This window comes from Aplidium turbinatum, chromosome 12, assembly GCF_918807975.1.
Source record: "Aplidium turbinatum chromosome 12, kaAplTurb1.1, whole genome shotgun sequence".
NCBI lineage: Eukaryota > Metazoa > Chordata > Ascidiacea > Aplousobranchia > Polyclinidae > Aplidium > Aplidium turbinatum.
In genome coordinates, this window is record NC_137483.1 from 19978141 (window position 1) to 19999715 (window position 21575).

Genomic DNA, 21575 nt, shown 5'->3' on the forward strand with positions numbered 1-21575 from the left:
AAAGTTTCCACCCCTTTACAACCCTACAGTGGCATGTGCGATCTTTGTCTGGTTCATACTCGCAAGGATATAGGTTTTTTTTTAAATCAATTCTAACCCGAAGTGACTCAATCGTTAGGCTACGTGTTTTTGTGGCCGTTCAGTTTAATTTGTTTTTAGTTCTGACCATCACAACAAAAAAACAGTATATGACAAACATAACAGAGGTATAGAAAAAGGTAGAAGCGACAAAACGCGGACGTTATAGCGTGTATGATAGCAAAGCAGGACAATCAGTTTAAAATATAGCACGGTCGTAACACCTAAAAATTTTATAAGTTTAGAATTTTTTTTTACTCATTTTAATTGTTAAAGAAAAAAAAACTCACTAGCCTTTTTTTCTCTGTTTTAAATTTAAAAAAATTGTTAAGGTGTTACGACGACGCCATGGTTACGACCGTGCCATATTTCAAACTGATTGTCCTGCTTTGGTATCATGCACGCTATAACTACTGCGTTTTGTCGCTTCTACCTTTTTCTAAAAAGGCATGAAATATAAAATTTTTCGGTGTTACGACCGTGCCATTTTTTAAACTGATTGTCCTGCTTTGCTATCATACACACTATAACTTCCGCGTTTTGTTGCTTCTACCTTTTTCTATACCTCTGTTATGTTTGTCATATACTGTTTTTTTGTTGTGATGGTCAGAACTAAAAACAAACTAAACTGAACGGCCACAAAAAGACGTAGCCTAACGATTGAGTCACTTCGGGTTAGAATTGAGTTTTAAAAAAACCCTTTCGGTGGAATCGAACTCATATCCTTGCGAGTATGAACCAGACAAAAATGGCATGGAACGGCTGTATTTACGGCGCCGTAAATGCAGCCACTTCCTTTAAAATAGCAGTCAAAGTATGATTACGTGTTAGCTTTTGCTTTTATATCAACGCTCATTTTGGTTATTGGTTGCTATATATATACCAAAATAAACTAAAATTATTATTTAGACTTGTAAATTTCTTTGTTTGCTTCATAGATTATCATACAGTGTAATTCTTGGTGTCTAGTGAAAATATGCCTGATTTTCAACATATCTTTCCACTTGAGTTATCGCTTTTGGGATCAAAGTATAAATGTGATCTTGAAACTCTCTTTCCAGGTAAACTATTAGAAATACTGGCTCACGAAAGTACAGTAGATACTAAGGTGTGTCGTGTGCCCCCAAAAATTTAAAAAATGGTTGAAAACAAAATTATTATTTTTTGTGGGTGAGGCTTGACTAAAAAAGCAAAATTACAAAATTTCAAAAAATTTGGTCAAGGTTTAGGTGCTCCACATCCCAATTGCCTGTATCAGGCCTCGAAATTCACGGCGGACACGGCGGTCATGTCCGCCGTCACAGCATGTGATGTCCGCGGGAAGTACCATCTAGATCGGTCATATTTGTCCGCCGAGAAATAACACGGGAACTAGCGATACAAATCGTCATTGCATAGTACTAACAATTGTTGCGAAAATATAATTTCCCACGCATCTAGAAAATGTGAATACTGTATCTCTCACCCAGACAACAAAATCTATCATTCTTATATTAATTCAATGTAGACGCAGACGTTGAATCAATGTAAAAAGGATAAATTTTGTTGACTGGGTACTGGGTAGCTTCCATTCAAGCAGGAAAACTTTCGATTTATACGTTGCTTCAACGATTGATGACATTGAATCATCGTAACAAAGGTGAATTCTTCGTTAACAATCGATGGGAGTACCGGTACTTCCACACTAAGCAGCGCAACTTTGTTCAAGTTTTACGTCACAATGTCTTGCTTTAATCTCCGAGTAATATTGATAAGGCAAGGTTGGATACAAAATTAGATTATACGAGTTTGGTAGGCTATTACAGCAAAATTTGTTAAGTTTTGGTATTACAATAAGAAAAGACCCAGGGAAAATTCACTTTCGCTCACATGACACGCAAAAATAAACTTAAAAAAAAAGCCTGTGAAACGTTGCACAGCAGAAAATAGTAGCGTTAGTGTAGAAGTTTTTCTGACTCGTGCCAAGAGCATTGTGACGCAAGAAGCCACACGACCTCGTTCGGTAGAAGTTAATCAGTTATGCGGCGTTTTGAGCAGGTACACGGCGCTTTGACTCTTCAAGCGCACGTCTTTCAGAGTGACTTCGATGAAATTTTAAAATGCATTCTAAACCGTAGCTATAGTTCTCAAATGGCGAAGAATTTTCAAGATAAAGTGATTAAGCATGACGATCGACGCAAAAACTGGTGTGTCCGCCGTGAAACTTAATTTGTCCGCCGAGATAGCTGCTCAGACCGGACACGTTTGTCCGCCGTCAACAAAAACGAATTTCGAGGCCTGCTGTATACCCTTGTTGGCTTGACAATAGGGTGGATTGAAAAAAATGTTTTTTTTAATTAAAAAAAAGGGGGGTCTAGACCACTGACAAATTGGCTAAAAACAATAACAAAACTGGTTTCAGGGAGTTGTACCACATATTGGCCGTTCTACCCCCCCATTTTATGGGGGAATACCCCCAAAATTCTCAAACCGGATGTAACTTTGGAACTGCTGGTGCTAGGAACATGAGTTTGGTATCAAATGATGCAGAATCATAATGTTTTTATCTGCTCTATGAAGATTTTTTGCCTTAATTTCACTAGAAAAAAAGTTATGACAAAAAGCGTATATTTGACAATGTTTTGGACAAAACGGTAGCGCAGGCACAAGGTAATGGGTAAATGCACATGCTGTACTGCATATGTTGATGCAGGTCACAGATGACTTGGATACTTTTACTTATTGCATTTGCAATAAATATACAGCATGGTATGCATAATATACGGTACACACTACACATGATGTAGAGAATACAAGGGTTAATCGAGAGCATGTAGGCAGTGGTCTAACGGTACAATAGTGTGACTGGAAATACAATATAGTGCTCGTGTCATGTACACACACAGTAGCAAGTAACAACTTTACTGCACGACCTGGGGGTTACTAACTGGACTGTTCAAAGTGTAGATGCATAAAACAAATACTGTAATTAGTAGACATAATTGGTGATGGGTAGACTGTGATCTGCCATGAAATCATTGTCAAGGAAATACCAGCACACAGATTGATATACTCCATACTGCTGCATGTGCTAGACTACCTGTACTACATAGAGACTTTAGCAACCAGCACAAAAAGGTGAACATGTCAATCTAGTGGGAATTCCTTCTTGCTGTTGAATTCTTTCATAAGTTGACGAGATCGCACCTTCTGACGAATCAGTCCATCCCTTTCAAAACCTACAGCATATAAGCTTGCTTTAACAGTCACTAGCTTAACGTGACACTCCACTGCTTGGTTGTGGCAAGGATAATCCAGCCGCAGAGGTTCGTCAATGATATTGTCAAGCTGTTAATCTGCTAGCGATCTCATGATAGGTGGCTCAGACTTATGAACTGTGCCAAGCTTCACAAGTTGGTGGTATGATTTTGCTTTAGTATTAAGCTGTGGCACAAGAAATCTGCATATTGCAGGTGGCACGGCTGATGAAATTTCCTTTCTCAGCTTTCGATTTTCATCTTCTGCTTTTTGTGAGGAGCCAACATGATTCTTGCTTTGCTTTTCCTGTGCTTGTGCACCTAAGGAATAGATTTGTTGGCCTGCTGCTTTTCTAACTTGGCAGTCTTCATCACCTAGCATTCCAACAATGACATTTTCAGAGTGAGCGAATAATGCATTGCATTCCAAAACCTTCTTGGAAATCTTTTACTTCTTGGTTTGGGAAGATTTCTTTGCAACATGTTGAAGAAGTTTTTTGACCCATCAGATAATGAATTGTGGTGTTTTATTTCAAACCAAGGTGGGAAGCAAACCTTGATGCAGTACTCAGACAAGTTCATGAAACTTTTGGAAGGGTTGATTGCATGAGTGTATTTACGAAGTAGCCTACAAGCAAGTGTTAGCCACCTTGAATGACATAATTTCCCGACTGACAAAAACTGCAAGTCTTCATCAACATTCAACATGCCCAAGCACAATGCAGGCATAATCCATATATTACACTGGTAAACAAAAAAAAAAAAATTTTTTGCTCCATGAACTTTGAAGACTGATTTAGAGTAATTTTGCGGTGCTGAATCCGAATCTAACCTCAGATCACGTCAGGTTTGTGAGATATGATAACAACAAATGGTTACTTTTGTCAAAAGTAGAAGATTTGGCATTGCGTTCACCACCAACATATGCAGTGCTATAACGAATGGTTAGTGTTAGACAGACCAAAACAGCCTAAGTAAGGTTACTGTACAAGCATTGCCACAGGCCTACTTAATCCTTTGTGGTTTCATGCAAACCTTTGACGGGGGGGGGGGGGGGGTCAGTTATACTTTTAGCCTCCCTTTTAGATTGTTATTACTGCATGGTTAATAATGTTGCTTAGAAAACAAATTGGTATCAAAATTATATTTGGTGTATTTCCGCTACTAATGCACGACATGGCCTGGATTTCTGCATATAGCAAAATATGTATGTGCAATAAACGCAACGTCAAATCTTCCACTTTTGACAAAAGTAACAATTTGCTGTCATCATATCTCACATACCTGACGTGATAGGATAAATCTGAGGGCAGATTTGGATTCAGCACCCCAAAATTACTCTAATTCAGTTTTCAAAGTTCATAGAGCAAAAATCGTGTAGACCAGTGTTATGTTAAAACAAGGTATTTATGGAGTATGGGGGTCGAAATTCCTGTATTTTTAACTGCAATGTGGAGCACCTAAACATTAATATTTTTTGCTGAAACTTCATATTATTGTTGTTTCAGTGAAACCTCACCATTGAAAAAAAATAATACAAAAAATATGAACATTGAGGCACACGACGCACCCTAGTAGATACGTTTTAGTGATATAATATATATCATTTATCGATGTAATTTTAGAGGCGTTTTTATTTTGAGACATAGTCTACATTTTCCTTGCATTCCATTGTTGAGTTGCAATTCTGATGTGCATTGCCTAGGAGTGCAGAATGTCATTTTTTAGTTCATATATCATTAGATGAACTCTATCATATTCAAACTTAATTTTATCGAATGTTGCACCAGACAACTCAATGTATTATATTTTCTCAAGTGTCCATGCAAACATGTTACATAAAAATTTGGCTTGAAAAGTAGGTTTTTATGTCGAACAGTATCAAGTTAAGAAGAATTGTTTGACCAAAGATGTTTTCAAAGTTGAGAACTACACTCATGCAAGCTAGCTGTCCAATAATTGATATTATTTATATATATATATATATATTTATATTGAAAATGCTTAGCAATTGTAGTATTGTAGTAATGGTTCTAATGTATATATATTAGGGTGGTCCTTAAAAATCATTTTTTTGAAATTTACTGCTCCTAACCCTTAAAAAGTTTCGTCCTTACAAAAAATGAGGTCTTGCAAAATTTTTTTAAATTTGAAAATAATTTAGAGGGTGCACAAGACCCCTCAAGTTCCGCATCCCCCTAAAAATGCAAAATTTGGATATCTCGAAAACCGCTTGAGCTAGAGGTGTGCTTTTGGTGTCTAAAGATGCAGAAGACAAGGTTTTCTATATGCTTTCTGAACATTGAATATGCCTATCTTGAGTAAAAAAGCAGTTATTTTGAAAAAACTACTTTTTAAGGGTTTTGCGTGTAAGATTCTCAATTAAACAATAGTGTAGACCAAAAAAACACAATTCTACAATTTACCTTTCTAACCTGTTAAATTGTGATGTTACAAGTAAACAAATAGAACATTGCAAACATGTGTTGTAGGGTAATAGGGTGGTCCTTGCACAAATAACAGGGTCGGGTAAGGTGGTCCTTACGAGAAAATTTGCTTAAATTCTGAGACTCGATAATTTGTTTTTGAAAAAAGCTACAAAATCACTTCTTGTAATCAAAAACAGGAAAAAAATGCGCAGTAAACTATATCATACAAAGCATAAGCTTAGCATTATGACAAATTATTGGGCTTTAAATCAGAATATCACTGATCGCAAAATTAACTAGCTTTTCGCATTGCTTTGGCATAAAAATCACATAGTTTTTCTGTCCGCATTGTTAATTGTTTGCCAACACATGCTTGTCAGCTAAAGTGGCTTTATTGCAGTTTGGAAATCGTTTTCGAAGGTCTGCAACCACCTGCATCAGATACTGAACCTGTTCTTCATTGTGAGTGAGGATGCGGTTGCCGGTTATATCCCTCTTATGAGAGCTACACCTCGCTCAGTGTGGTCATCTGTGACAGTTAGAGTGTCTACTACCTTTGATGCCTCACAGTAAGCATCACAGATTGCCCAGGTTTCTGGATCCTGTTCCATAACCTCAGTTGATATGTCCAGTTCTTTGAACAGTGACAATGACCCCTTATTAACCTGGTCAGACAACTCCAGTCGATCAGTCATTGCAGAATTGATGGTCAGTCGTTAAGGGGCATCCTCAGTTTCTTGCTTTTGTATTGCTTTAACCATGAGTTTTTTGGTTTGGGCCGACACAGAATGATCAAAAAAGGCAAGAGCAGCTAGTTCTTCAGACAGATACCACAGGTGGGAGGAAAACGTGGATGATACAGCATTCGACACTGCTGTGTTAATACTGGAATATGCTTTAAAAGATCTAGATCGTTATTTGGGGCCGCAGCAGGAGATTCTATCCATGCCTTAAGGTACAATTTTGTAGCAAAAATACACGTTTGCAAGAGCCCACTCCTTTCTCTTTCTGTAAGTTTAAACTGGTCATAAAACATCTAAACTTTTAATGAGTACAAAATCTTCGACATTTCTTTATGCATTGGGCCAGGAGTCATAAAATGAACACCCCTCGGAGGAATAGTAAATCGTAACTCTTTTCTTTCCTTCAAAGATTTTTCAGCCCAAGCTATTAAATCCACATCGATGACTGTAGTAGCTATTTGTTTGTTTTCAGCTATTGTGGTGAACCTTGTCGTGTCTATAAACTCCCAGCGTGTTTGAAATCTTTTAAATACTAGAACATCTGGTGAAGCAATGCTTCCCATGATTGTGGTAAAAGCTGTTTGTACTAGCAGCTCATGAATATGATGGCGGCATGCTAGATACAATAGGTCTTTTTGCAGCTTTTGTTCAATGAGAACACATGAGCCAAGCTTTCGCCCTGTGTTGGAAGCAGTAGTGTCAAAAAATAGCGCAATCACTTGTTCTTTTTAGGCCCCATTCATTGAGAGCTTCTACAGCAGCTTTTGCTTGTTTTGATCCCGTTCCGTTTGGCAATTTTGCTACTTGCAGCAGCTGAGAAACCCCATTACCAGTTACAATAATCTGCAAAGTGCAAGCGGTCGACATGCTGTTTGGTTGTCAAGTCTCTGAGAAGCTTTCCATCCCAGTTGACAACCACAGGAACATTAGCTCGGAACTCAGCTTTAAGTTTTACATGAATTTCATGAAGTTTTACATTAGCTCGGAACTCAGCTAGACTTAGGGACATGAAAACAGTACTTACAGGTTGTTAAAGATTATGAACATTGTGTATCTGCTGCCTAGGTCGCTGGATTTCTAGTCACTTTAAACACTGTTTTTTGTTTACTTGTAACATCACAATTTAACAGGTCAGAAAAGTAAATTGCAGAATTGTGTTTTTTGGTCTACACTATTGTTTAATTGAGAATCTTACACGCAAAACCCTTAAAAAGTAGTTTTTTCAAAATAACTGCTTTTCTACTTTAGATAGGCATATTCAATGTTCAAAAAGCATATAGAAAACCTTGTCTTCTGCATCTTTAGACACCAAAAGCACATCTCTAGATCAAGCGGTTTTCGAGATATCTAAATTTTGCATTTTTAGGGGGATGCGGAATTTGAGGGGTCTTGTGCACCCTCTAAATTATCTTCAAATTTAAAAAAATTTTGCAAGACCTCATTTTTTGTAAGGACGAAACTTTTTAAGGGTTAGGAGCAGTAAATTTCAAAAAAATGATTTTTAAGGACCACCCTAATATATCAAAGACAGGCAAGACACAACAATAACACAGGGTTGAGCATTACAACAGTATATTACATATTTACAAATAGTTCAACATATCAAACGTTTTCGACTTAACTTAAGTCCTCATCAGGAATCTGTAAATAATTATAAACTACAATCAATTTCACTTCTTGACAGTGACTACCATAACTAACTAAAAGCATATATCAATTTTATTTCTTGATTTTAGATAATTTGTCGACGATTCACAATATTGCGAAAAGTTTGCTGGATCATAATTATGAACATGCTCTGGCAGAATGCTTGAAGGCTGAAAACTTCTTTCAATCTATCAATTTCTTAAACAATAAATTGGTGGATCTGCATGGTGGTATCCATGATAAAGGTGACAATGGCAAAGAAAGGTAAATCTGATTCTCCATATTCTATTGAATACAACAGGATATTGAATTGAAAGCCTTAATGCCTTTCTATTTGGTGTCAATCAAGTGCCTGTCTATCTAGTTGTTACTTTTCTCACTTTAAATGCACTTTTTAACCAATTTGTGGCTCATGCTTTTTTGAATTTGTCCAAGTTTTGACCTGTTGGTGGAAAACCATCTTGCCGTTGTTTCATACCAAGGATTATCTAAGGAAAGAACAACACATAATTTCTTATAATATTTCTCAATGTGGTAGTATATGGTTACAGTATTGACATGTTTATACTAGGACATGATTTATGTTTTTGTTTTTCAGAAAGCTCTATTTGTTTTGTTGTGGTGTATCATGCTTGCAATTATTTGTTCAAATCAACTGGACAGGACCCAGTATGACAGCAGACTTGGGTGTCAAAGATAGCAAAGTATATATATATATAATTATATATGTCAATTAATTTTTCTACTTAGTCATTATGCACTATGCAGCCAGCTGCAATAGTAAAATTAATTTTACATGAAGAATCTTTATAAAGTATCATATTCAAAAGTACTGCAGTGAAGACTAAGAGTACGAACTCTACTGACGATTTGTTATGTTATATGTATACTGGATTACTGCAAACGTTTGTTTTGCAGATAACTGCTGAAGCCTTGGAGCTGCTAAGCAAAGATAGCCAACCAGTATACCACTTAGTCAAAGTTCCGCATTGTTTGTACGCTGCTAAATGTATATTCTCTGCATTACGTAAAGAACAAGTTTTTCAAGTGAGATATTTTATCCCGCATTTTGTCATCTATGCATGAGTGATTGCCAATATTACAATGACACATTTTGTTGGATTTAGTATGGATCAGTATTAGGGGCAAACCATGAATAAAAGATACATTGCTTTCAGCAGTGCCAGTACCGCATACGGTAGTTTTAGTAGGATGTTTCCCTGGCTGATGTCATAAAGTAAATTTCTCAATAAAATTCTTTTTGAATAAGAACTAAAAATACTGTGTTTAAAATGTATTTTCATGATAACCAACATTGAAACACATCACTGGAAGTTTTTTAAACTGACTAATGCTCGTATTTATTAATCTTCAAAAGTATCTTATGCACACACAGAGGGCATTGCTATCCGATTGTGTTGTTTCCGTTAATATTCTTGTTTGTGTTCGTTGAAAAATACTATCTGACGATCATGCATTATGCATATTGAGTCATTCCATTGAAATACTATTATCCTTTGAGTTTTATATGTCAACAATAACATGTCATTTGTACATTATGTAATATTTTTTGTCAAAAATTTCATCGCGGTGGCAGCTGACATAGATGATCTTACAGGTCTTTTGTTGCCATTCTGTTGTGCTGACTGCTGATAGACACTCAATTTGTATGTACTTTTTGTTTGTTTATCGCCAGCAAAACAATAAACTGAACTCTCACAATGTTATTAACTTTTCTTTTTCTAATGTTCACTAAAACTGGAGCAGATGTTCGTTTTTCGGTGGTTAAAACATTCAATTCTGCCTTGGTAGGTCTTCACTTGATACAAAGTGGGACATGGCAAACAGCTATGTTTGTTGGACATGGCGGTTGTTGGATGGCGTCTTGTGGTAGGGTCTGCCACTATTCGGTGAGTCCGATTCGGTGAGTTCCTAACCTCTAAGCCCTAACCCCAACCCCTAACCCTAAAACGGCAATGATAATTAGGCTACGGTACCCGATAATTTAAAAAAAAAATTGAAAAAATCCCCCGTTAAGGTATCGGACTCACCGAAACGGGCCATTCCGCTTGTGGTATAACATGTTTTCATGATGTCGATGTAACCTTTGCAGACTTCAGATTGGTGGCTATTTCGATGTCATTGCATCCATGCACAGATATTGCTGGAGAAATCCCAGAGTTTGTACGAAGAAGCTTCAAATGTCATCTCTTCCGCTCTATCTAAAGATTTTTTAAACGATACTGAACACAGGTTTGTGCTTTTTTCATGGTCACAGTATGCATTCAAAAGCTGAGAGCAACATGTATCAATGTATCTGATTCTGTTACAAAAAAAGAATGCAAAATAAAAAAAAAATCCATCAATTGTTGGCCAAAGTCTGCAAGTCATCATCCCTCATTAGGGTTGTCCAGTGCTTCTGCAGTGACGGTTCCATTTTGTTCCGTTATTTATATCATATCATCAATAGTAAAACTTAGCGTTGACCGTGTAGTCGAGAACGTTTACTTTGGTCCTGTTCTTGTATTCTCAATCAGCTATGCTTTTTTACTTTCTTGCAACACATTATTCGTTAAAGGTTCCCTATTTATCTCAAGCGATGCTCTCTTAGATGTCATCAATAATCTCAATGCCAGTATTGCCAGTCCACTCTCTAAGCATATTATCGGTGATTTCACCACTGAGTTTTTGCCACAAAGCCCACACATTAGCCTAATTATTTTCATTTCTTCCGCCTGCATTCACCTGATATCCTCTTTTTTTATATGCCTGCATTCGGCTCCATAGCACATCACATTTTTCACACATGCCATGAACAGTTTTTCAACTTGTGGATCAACGTTCTCCTGCAAGGTGCGTCGGTGCACCTAGCAGTTGTTCACGCATTTTCCATCCATGTCGAAGCCTTGCTGTCACAGCCATGTTTGTGCAAAATTAGTTGAAAATAATTTTCTTACTATACCATATAAGCTGTTCTTAAATACTTTTAATATTTTTGAGCTATTACACAGCGGCTAATTATTTATTAGTCTTGTGCATTGACTGCCCTTTCAGGTTTTGATAAGAGAAGTCTCAGAAAATATGTTTTTCTTGCGACTAAATTTCAAGTTAGTATTATATTCACAAATCTTTTTGGAACCAGCTTTTGGGCAATTTCTACTATTTGAAATCATTCAATCTCATTAATTTGTTGCCGTTTGTTTGTGTTATGTGACGTCTTAATATGAGAAATTGGAACGTTTTGACTCTGCTTTGTTTCGTTAATTAAACTGACTTCACAGCTTCCGAAACACAGGCGCAGGCTTCAAAGTCACCAATCTTTACTTTTTAACTTTTGCGTTTTCTTTCAGCTCTTTCTTGTTTCAACTGCGCATAGAGTCGGGTCTATTCCTCCTTCAATATTACCAATACAAACAAGCTGACGAACACTTTGAAGCTGCGCGAAAACTTACCGGGGTAGAATTTGGTTTTACAGGTGACATCTTGTCTGTAATTATTGCTGTGGCGACGTTGCTGCTCCAGTAGTCCAGTACAAGACAGTAAAGATCGGATTTCGCTCTGCTTCGAAAACGAAAACGTTATTAACCAGTTATAACCACAGATGTTGTGTTAAAGTTTTACAGTTAGCAGCGTGGTGTTTCATGGACGTCTCAAGATAGTCCAACTGATAACCATGTATTTTGCATTTTTCGCTCATTGCTCATCCGTTGCACAGCCAAGGATGATGGCAATCTTGTATATCATTTGAAACTATTGTTTGTACAATTGAGCAGCAAGTCGTTTGATATTTGTTTGGAGTAGGTGTAGTTCACTTAATTTTTTTCAAACATGCTCTTATTTACAATGTTGTAGGTGCATTGGGAGTGAGGACAAAGTTTCAACAAAAACCTGTTTCCCAGCTTCTCGTGGAAGTGAAACGAACCTCAAATAAAACTTTGAAATCTGTGATCTCTAAGACTTCTTCTGAAGATCTGCCTGTGGTTAGTTTTCCAACAATCTTTTTCACGCTGACTAAAACAAGTAGCCTATGTTATGGCTTGATGCCTCGGAGGAGAAGAAGAATCTAAGTTGTCATGGGCGAAAGAAAAAACAAAACATCTGAGCAGAATTAAAATTACTTTAAAAGTAAAATATTTGCGTACATGCTTGTAGTGTTGTATCTAGGTATTTTAAGGCGATGGTTAACGGTAACTTCTATAAATTGAATGAATAAATTGAAGCCAAAATGCAATCTGTTTAATGCTAAGTTCCCCACTCACCAGTCTTTTTAATAAATTTTCAGTCACTCAGTCGCAGAGAGAAAGACTGATAAAATGATTTCATTTTTGCGTCGATAATACTCCAGTATTATCAAACTAATTAGCGTTCATCATTGAGCTAAGCGCGGGGCTGTTAATTGCGTTCAAGTTTTCTATCCAACTATTAAAAAGTGAAAACAAAACATTAATGTCAAAAAGTGCAGGCCTTTACCCAAGAAGGTATACTATATAATTATACTTTTCTTTTTCATGATTTGCCAATATAATATGCGATTGGACAATATGGACATCTGTTGGTAATTGCTAATAAGATTTGCAAACCAAATCGTTCCAGATTCTTTTATCTACTTGTAGAACCTCTCTCTTAATGACGATACTCTGCTAGACCGCATCAAGTTAGTAGATGGAAACGAATCAACCCAACATGATTTATGTCCAGAAGAATACTGTATGATACTAGCCGCGTGGTGAGTGATAGAAAGTTGTGTCAAGGAATGGTTTCATATCTAATCGTGATCTTCCACTGATTCATCCAGTAAGACAGTATATATCATCTGAATACCACAGGTTGAATACGTTCTTATCTCCTATGCTGATACCCTCCATGCCATCAACCTGTCTATGTCTAAATATCATTTTAGTGTACAGGTTGCAGAAAGTTCTTAGAATACCGAAAAAATGGTTTCTGCACTACAGTAATTGTTTTTTAAACACATACAATTGTGTTTTAAAAAGCGAAACGTTTATGCTGCAAACTGAGAGTGAAGCAAATGTTTCAATTCAAAAGATGCAGTGACGAATTTGAAGAGAATGGCGCTTGTCTAATTACCATTTTTAAGCGTAAATACTTGTAAAAATTCCTTCTTTTAGCACAGCTATGCAAAAGACCAACCCAGCTCACAGGCTTAAACAAGAAAAGCTCCAAGCTATTATTGAGGTTCGTATGCTATTTTGCTTGATGATGGTAAGGTGTCTTGCAGTATGTATTAGTTTGTTAACAGAACCAGCTGTGACGATGTAATTCTAGTAGTTTAAATGTCCCGCAGCTGTCTGTCGTTACTGTCACGTAGTGAAGCCGATTGAAGAACGATTCAGCCCAATCGACTATAACTTCAAAATATTTCGAACTTTCTTTTTGGATGAGTTCAGTCTGAGTAAGTCATTATTTCAGATTGCCAATGTGATAAACTGTCTGCATTTCACTAATTCAATCGATACTTTGTCCAATGACGCTGGATTTATTTCCATCTAGTTCCTCCTCAATGCTCCCAGTTGCTGGTGCATCCATGCTGAGGCTTTGAGACTGCGCTGCATCAATGAGAAGGAGAGAAGTCGTACTGTTGAACGCAGCATGACACAGATGGACAGTTTGGTATCAAACTCCACGTCGGCATCCGTTAGCTCATCCAACAGACTTGATTTGATTTACGCTGTTCAACCTCCTCCTCTTTGGAACTTGGAGGTTTGTGCTTGACTTGCCATCGGGAATCAAATTTATTTGTTTTTTTACGTTGTTTCGATGTACTTTTTGTTTGCCTCATAACACATTTTAATTTAAAATACATATATATACTGAAAAGACGTGTGGATATTTCTTCATAGGTGGTTGATTACCTTTTCAGAAAGATTTGGCAACACTGTACATCAGTCTTGGAGCCGAATCCAGTGCTCTGGCGATCTACGAGCGGCTTGAGATGTGGGAAGACGCTATTTTGTGCCTGATTCGCACCAACCGGGCAGGCGACGCCATGAAAATGATAAAGTCTCGTCTCGAAGTGGAAGAGACACCGAACTTGTGGTGTCTGCTCGGGGATATTACGCAGGTATTGTGTTATTTCCTTGCCTTAAATTATTTGACACCTAACCGTGATATAATCTTCTAAATCAGGGCTATTTAGTATTCATACCTTTTCAAGATACGACCCCATTCCAGAAAATAACTCTCTATACGATCTCTTGATGGGTGGTTCTCAGTGTAAACTACCCACTGTCGCCCAATTTCAATTTGTTTGGCGACCCATAGTTTGAAATCAACATTTATTTCATCATCTACGTTCCTTTGTTTTGAGTTAAATCAAACAATTAGCTTCAGGCATTCGCAAGCTGATATTTCCTGGTAACGGTAACCAAGAGGATTGTACTAAACTTTTCAAATTCCTAGGAACCGCAGCATTACGAAAAAGCTTGGGATCTTTCCAAGAAGAAAAGCACCCGTGCCATGACGTCACTCGGTTGTTATCACATTTCGAAAAAAGAGTATGAGAAAGCTGTGGATTGCTTCGAAAAGTCTCTGTCTATACTGTCTCTACAAGTGAGTTGCTCCGGTAGACTGGCTACCCTAACAAATGCGGTTGAATGACATTATTCAGAAATAATATTCAGTTGGGGGTTTGCGGTTTTGGGGTTGGGGGTTTTTGGGGTTTTGGGGTTGGGGGTTTTTGGGGTTGGGGGTTTTGGGGACTTGGGGGGTTTGGGGGTTTTGGGTTAGGGGTTTGGGGTTAGGGGTTTTAATTAGACTACGGTACCCGATAATTTTCAAACAAAAATTAAAAAAAAACACAAAAACCCCCTAACCCCTATCCCCCAACCCCTATCCCCTAACCCTATAACGGCAATGATAATTAGGCTACGGCGCGCAATAATTAAAAAAAAAAAACTCACCGAATAGGGCTCTCACCGAAAAAGGCTCTCACCGAAAAAGGCTCTCACCGAATCGGACTCACCGAATAGTAGCAGACCCCACTGTGGCACCCAGTCATTTAGTGTGTCAAATTACACTCATAATCATTTATCAAAAATGCTTGATTATGCGACAGTTCACAGTTCTCCCCGCTGTGTTACAAAGTCACTTTCAGTTTGAAACATATCAGTGTTCATGGCTATAATTAGCAGATAGGCGTTTTTTATTATTAATTCGTTTTTCGATTCAAATTTTAAGCATTTAGAATGCCCCCCCCCCCTAAGAAAGCCTGTGCACGCCACTGTCTGCAGTATTACCATCGAGTACCTAATGAAATAGACTTTACTGGGAATAGCACCTTAATGACCCGGCGCCACAGTGCACCGCACCTAAATATCCTGACGCCACGGTTGACCCACCTATTTGGCAGGCACCTAACTATCTGCAACTAAAAGACGTTCTCCATTTATGTTTAAATGTGCCAGTTTAACAGGAGAAAAACGTTTTAATGTTTAAATGTGGAAAAAGCTTACTGGAATAGGCGATCTGGTACTAAGGCACTTACCCAAATGAGCGATCTACCTAATAATCAAGAGCTATCACTCATAGCAGCATTTCAATAAAAATTTAATGTTTTTTATCATGTATAACATGTATTGTTGTACAGCATAAAGCGAAACTGAGAACACAAGGTATACGGCTTGCGGTCTACGAGACTGTTGACGTTTAATGTTGTTTATTGACGTAGTTAGTGCGATTTTAACTCTCCTATTCATCATCATAATCCATCGTCGGTTTGTTCCCCACTAGTGGGGGTGGCCGATTGTTTCCGCGCAGCAATTCTCCTATTCTGATTCTATTATTGATTATGTTCTATTCTATTTTGAAACTATTCTGTTTACTGACTTCAAATGCCCAAATGGGCGCACTATTGACTGCTGCTTTACGGCTTCCGGTTTGCGTGAGCGCAGTGTCACATTGACTATCGCTCATATCCAAAGCATATCCCAATTAAAAGACAGAAGTAATGTTCTCAAAATCGTCACTTTCTTTGTCAGCTCGGCCTGTCATATCTTGAAGTCTATATCTATTTTCCTTTCAGGTTGGTAGCTGGTTCACCATGGGATGTGCTCTGCTCAGTCTGGATGAGTTTTCAAGATCGGCCGAAGCGTTTCGAAGATGCGTCAGTCTTGATTGGGATGTAAGCAACAAAACATGTTGTACTGTTTTTTGTTTTTTTTACTGTGGCTCACTACACTTCCTTTGACATCAGCGCAGCTACACGTAAATTGCTTCTTCTGCATAGTTTGCAGGACCAACGTTTCTTGGCAATTTGCTTTTGCGTTTGCATTAACTACCAGGGTTGCCAGGTTATCTGGATTGTACGTACGTCGTACAATATATGCACTGTAATATCTATGTAACAACAAGTGTACTCAAAGCTATACTAAGCGTGAGCAAGTGAACGGAATCACTTTCAATGCAATGCTGATCTACAATCTGTTTCACCATTGATTGATTCTATATCATAAAAACCTCTTCGCTAACTTGTTGAGAGTTTCCGTTTGGCCACCGCGGATTATTGTTTCTGTTTAGAATTACGAAGCTTGGACGAACCTATCTGGCGCCTACGTGCGGTGTGGGAAAAAGTGAGTGCTGGTATGGTCACTGGTGCAAATACCGCTGAAGTGAAAAATAGTTTAAAAGAGTTTATCTTAAAGTATCTATTCGTCTTCCGTAGCCGATAGGCTATCTTTAGAAAGCTTTTATGACATAAAGCATTGGATTGCGTCATTTTCCTCTTTGTGAACGAAGTCTTGCCCAAGTTGTTTAAATATCCCAGAAATAAAAGGATCGATGAATTTTCGTTTACGTAAAAAAATTTTTAATTAATTGATTTCTTGCTTGTCTAACTGATCTTCCTGCAAACAGCAGTTGATTGATATCGTCGAAACGTTAGTAAACCTCGTCCCACGAATTTCAAGACAAGGTCATTTCATTCTTCTGTATTCGTAGCAAATGAGGCCGATGGTGAATTTGTAATTAATCCATCTTGGTTGGGTTACAGAGAACAAGCGTTCAGAGCACTTTCGGAAGCAATCAAATGTAACTTTGACCGCTGGCAGTTGTGGGAAAACTACATCGCTGTAGCCACAGACGTCGGCCAATTCCATGAAGCCATATCAGCTTATAACAGGTCGGTATGTACACTATGACGAAAGCTTTTCTTTGTAACGAAAACAATTATAATTGCATTTTGTACAACAGCGACATCGCTACTGGATAAAATTTCCGCATTTTAGATCAAGTTCAATTCAATGCCCGCCTACCTTATGTTCTTCTTCGTCGTATGAGCCTTGGGAGCAAGTCTTTTAGGCGCAGACAGTTAGGCGCCGGTCAAATAGGCGCGCACACTGTGGCGTTTGGATATTTAGGTGCGGAGCATTGTGGTGCCCGTTCATTTCTGGTGCCCCACCTGCCAAGCTGATAAAATCTGCAGACTTTACTAGAAATAGCACCTAAATGAACGGGCGCCACAGTGCTTCGCACCTAAGTGTCCTGACGCCACAGTGTGCGCGCCTATTTGACCGGCGCCTAACTGTCTTCGCCTACAAGACGTGGACCCTGAGCCTTTGGGGCCGAGGGCGAGGGACGGGTCTATCCTTTTAGTTTTACCACCCCAGATGCAGGACGTTCCCGGACTACACTGGAAGGCCACTAGAGAGCAACCAGCCTTAGGTGCCATCATCCAAGACGCGCAGACCTTCCACTCCATTAGGTGGCTTGAAGATTGTACAATGTACAAATGTACAGTCATTGGTGATGCGGTTTGTTCCTCGGCACCACATTCATGGGAGGAGGAAGAGGCCATTTCACATCGGTGCATGGTTGAGTGGAAAAGTCCGACGCTCGTGCGAAGACGGTTGAAGCGCACCCATGCCTGTCTTTGTAGTGTCAGGCCGGTGGGACGTGTGTCGGCGTCGGGGATGAACGAATGAAGTCTGGTGGAACTATAATTCCATTCAGAATTCCATTTATAGTCCGCCCAAGTAGCCGCAGAGATGTTTTGTCCATCAGCTTTGTTGATCAGAAGTTGAGTGGCTGGCACGAATGGGTATCTTGAGTTCAGTCGACGGGGGTGCACGTTTAAAGGAGCAGAGGGCTTGGAGTGAAGAAGAAGCTGGTTGAGATCCAATGCCCATCGTCCGAGAGTCACAAGGTTGGATCCCAGCAAGAATAAGGATTGAGGAGGCTGTCCAATGGTTTAGGACACAGGCATCCTGTCACTGTGCGCAGAGCGCTGTTTGTGGCAGTGTCGAACTGTCGATGTTGTGGCAGTTTGCACTGCGACACCAAGCCTCATGTTGAATGTTATTGGACAATCTGGAATTCCGTTTGTTCAAGCAATTAACTCGGAAGTCATTAGCTTGTCGAATACTTTTTACGACTGTTTGAAATAAAATTATGAAGTATATTGAAACATTTTATTTCTAAAGAAGCTTTTTAGAGAAGAATTTCGTTGTAATATTTAAGAAATGTCGTTTTGTTCTCGTTGCTCAATTTTGTGTGGATAACTAGATATGCTTGGCATGCCTGTCTACTGTCTATAAATGTAAGAAAGGCGATGTCAATTCTGAAAGTCATTTTGCTTTGAACTATAGACTGCTTGAGCTGAAGAAGAAATATGTTGACGTCCCAATATTAAATGTGCTTGTGAGAGCTGTCACTGAAGATATACCGGATGCCAAAGGCAACCCAGGTATGTTGGACTACAGTATAAACAAACTACTACTTTCTTAGCAACGAAAAGTTATTAGATTTATTTTATTGTATTCACTTGAAGACCATCGTTTAAATCCTTAAATTAAGTTCAATTATCAAATATCATTTGAACTCAGTTGAACCACTATTGGTGTGATCTAGTTAGGCCTGCATTATTGTATTATCTACATGCTGTACACTTGTCATCGTTCTTCACTACCTGTGCCACAGTAACGACCATGTTGTAACACACTACGCTTTTGGTTGGAGACCTAAAGTAGAACCACCGCTGCATTTGTTATGTTCACTCTTTAGTCATGGCTTTTTGCTTCTGTATAAACATAAAGTTCTGTTTTACTCATCACAATTTCTGTTCAGGATCATCGTTAAAAAGAAATTTATTGACCTTGTTTGGGCATGTGGTCACCCAGGTGACCGGGGATTCTCGTATTTGGGTTTTATACGCGAAGTTGTGCGGGGACGGTGTTGGGGATGTTGCGGTTGAGAACGAAAAAGCGATTCAACACCTCCACAAAGCGTTACGGTGCGGGTTGCAAAAAGCTGGTTGGGAAAAGGACAATGACTCTATTGAAAAATTAATTGAAGTTTGCCAAAAATTGTCATCAGGTATGTTTAACTGGTTATCCTTAATGCTGTGTTGATATCAAATATTTTAATTGTTTTCAAGTTCGTCAAGGCAGTAACTACAGTACATAATACATATGCTTAGTCGGAAGGATAGCCCTGGTTTGACGCTCAAATAGACGCTGATTCGACACCGCTGTGCGGCTGTGTATTTGACAAGACACCTAAAAGGCATACCTGAACGTGGACACAAAGATTGGCTTCCTTGCTTTCCCGTTCGCTTAATCATAATCTTCAACCACTGAGCGTAAGCCTGACCACAATAGCAACAAAAATAAGCGTATGTGCAGAAGAAAAACAAATACACTATTTGTTTGCAATAGAGATTTTGAAACTTCTGCCTCATTGCAGCTTTGATACAAGTTCTTCTGTTGTGTCATAAACCCAACCAATATTGAATAACAAGTAGCAGCTCATGATTTAGTGCTTGAAATTCTAAGATGCAAATCAAATGTACTTGGTACCAAGTTGCAATTGTTAAGAACTGACTAACTTACCAGCAATATTCGAAGAAATTTGCAGTTTTAAAAACTAAGCAGCGTCACTTGTTGCAGCATGTGCCCGTAATAGAGAGAACCTCCCCACTTCTACCTTGTCATCGATTCGTCTCAGTATCAACGGCTTTGCTGCAAAGTTGAAGGTAAACTAACCAATTGTTTTCAATGCATGCCTTTGTATACCTTTGGCTTGGTTGCCATTGTCCCTGGTAACCAAACAGAATTACGCACCGATAAAAGTGATTGTCAGAAATAAGTCAGCTGACTTTCAAGAGCATGCATTTGGTTATATTTTAATTTTAGGTTAACTACAATCTACATTCATTTGTGCTTATCCCGCAGCCTTCTATTGTAAAAAAAAATTGAAATCAATCCCTCGTGTTTGCGCAAAGGTTTATGTTACTAGAATAACAACCGAGTGAAACAAGCATATTTTGAATCTGTGTAAACTTTTTTTGGAACGGAAAGTTTCGTAAAAGAAAATAAGAGCTGCCTCGAACAGTAGAGAAAGTTATCTATGATATTTTACTACAGGTAATATTAGTAGTAATCGGTTAAAGAAATTTTTTACTTTTGCAGCAACGACTAAAGTCAATCCTTAACGACAAAATTCAAGAAAAAATGAGAAGTTACGTCGAACAAGTGACTGTCCAATCAGAAAAGCTTACTTCAATGTTGTCAAAAAATAAAACTTGATTATCTAGCAGAGAATGTTTGATGTATAAATTTGGTTGGGTAGATCGCATGGAGAGTCGAAGGACGCAATAGAATTCTTTCGTGGAGTTATATTAGCATTGGAAATTAGAGTTGTCCGCCCCGGTAGCGAAATTATTTTCCCCACGATCTTTTTGTTTCGTTTGTATATTTCTGTATATTCTCCTGTCTGTTGTGGTATTTAGATAGCTATGGTACTATTTTATTCGTATTGTTTATAATTGTACCGTACTATTGTCGCAACAGACGAAATAAAAGGTTTCTCTCTCTCTCTCTCTCTCTCTCTGTAAGTGTAGCCATTACTGGTTACCGCGCGTAACTGTTTTTACCGATTTTCGCCCTCACAGCAGCCGATTTTAGCCTTCCAGTTTAAATCTAAACATTGAACTTGAAAAAGTACGTAGCCTGGAGACACACCTAGTGATGTTTAAAAAAGAAATTGATTTTGGTCACTAGTCTAAAAGTAAGATTTTCCGAATTAAATTAACCCTAACCTTACTTTCTTTGAAAAGCTTTTGTGCACCGCAAAAAGTAATTTAAAGAATAAAAATTGACTTCGATGGGCGTCGAACTGATGTCCTCACGAGCAAAAGACGAAACCACTGAACCAAACACGCCAACGAAAAATGTTTGCATTCACGCGGTATAAATACAAACTCTATTTCTATGCGAAGTAACAAAAAGTTCCTGGGAAAAAAATTCCGCGCCCCGGTAGCTCAGTTGGTTAGCGCGTGATCGAAAAAGCTTCAAGATCAAGCGGAGCTGGATCGACTCGTGGGGTGTGTGATTGAGCAACTCATTCTAAGGACTGCTCTCCATTCAGCGGCACCTAATGGATAGGATAATTCCCCGGCAACAAAACTTTAACAATCGGAAATTTTACTT

The 21575-nt window shown here is 38.4% G+C and overlaps 1 protein-coding gene across 1 annotated transcript; it reads left to right on the plus strand.

Annotated features, from left to right (window-relative positions):
• The first annotated feature begins 1019 nt into the window (after nt 1–1019).
• Nucleotides 1020–20679, plus strand: LOC145781027 (tetratricopeptide repeat protein 27-like). Its single transcript, XM_082592734.1, has 19 exons — nt 1020–1139; nt 8223–8397; nt 8732–8837; nt 9052–9180; nt 10247–10386; nt 11484–11608; nt 11986–12113; nt 12747–12859; nt 13263–13329; nt 13645–13854; nt 14015–14215; nt 14554–14703; nt 16175–16273; nt 16669–16721; nt 17141–17269; nt 18735–18832; nt 19213–19461; nt 20034–20119; nt 20556–20679. Exons 1-19 carry the CDS (start codon nt 1055–1057, stop codon nt 20670–20672), a joined length of 2460 nt encoding a protein of 819 aa, XP_082448860.1. The 5' UTR covers nt 1020–1054; the 3' UTR covers nt 20673–20679.
• Nucleotides 20680–21575: the final 896 nt, after the last annotated feature.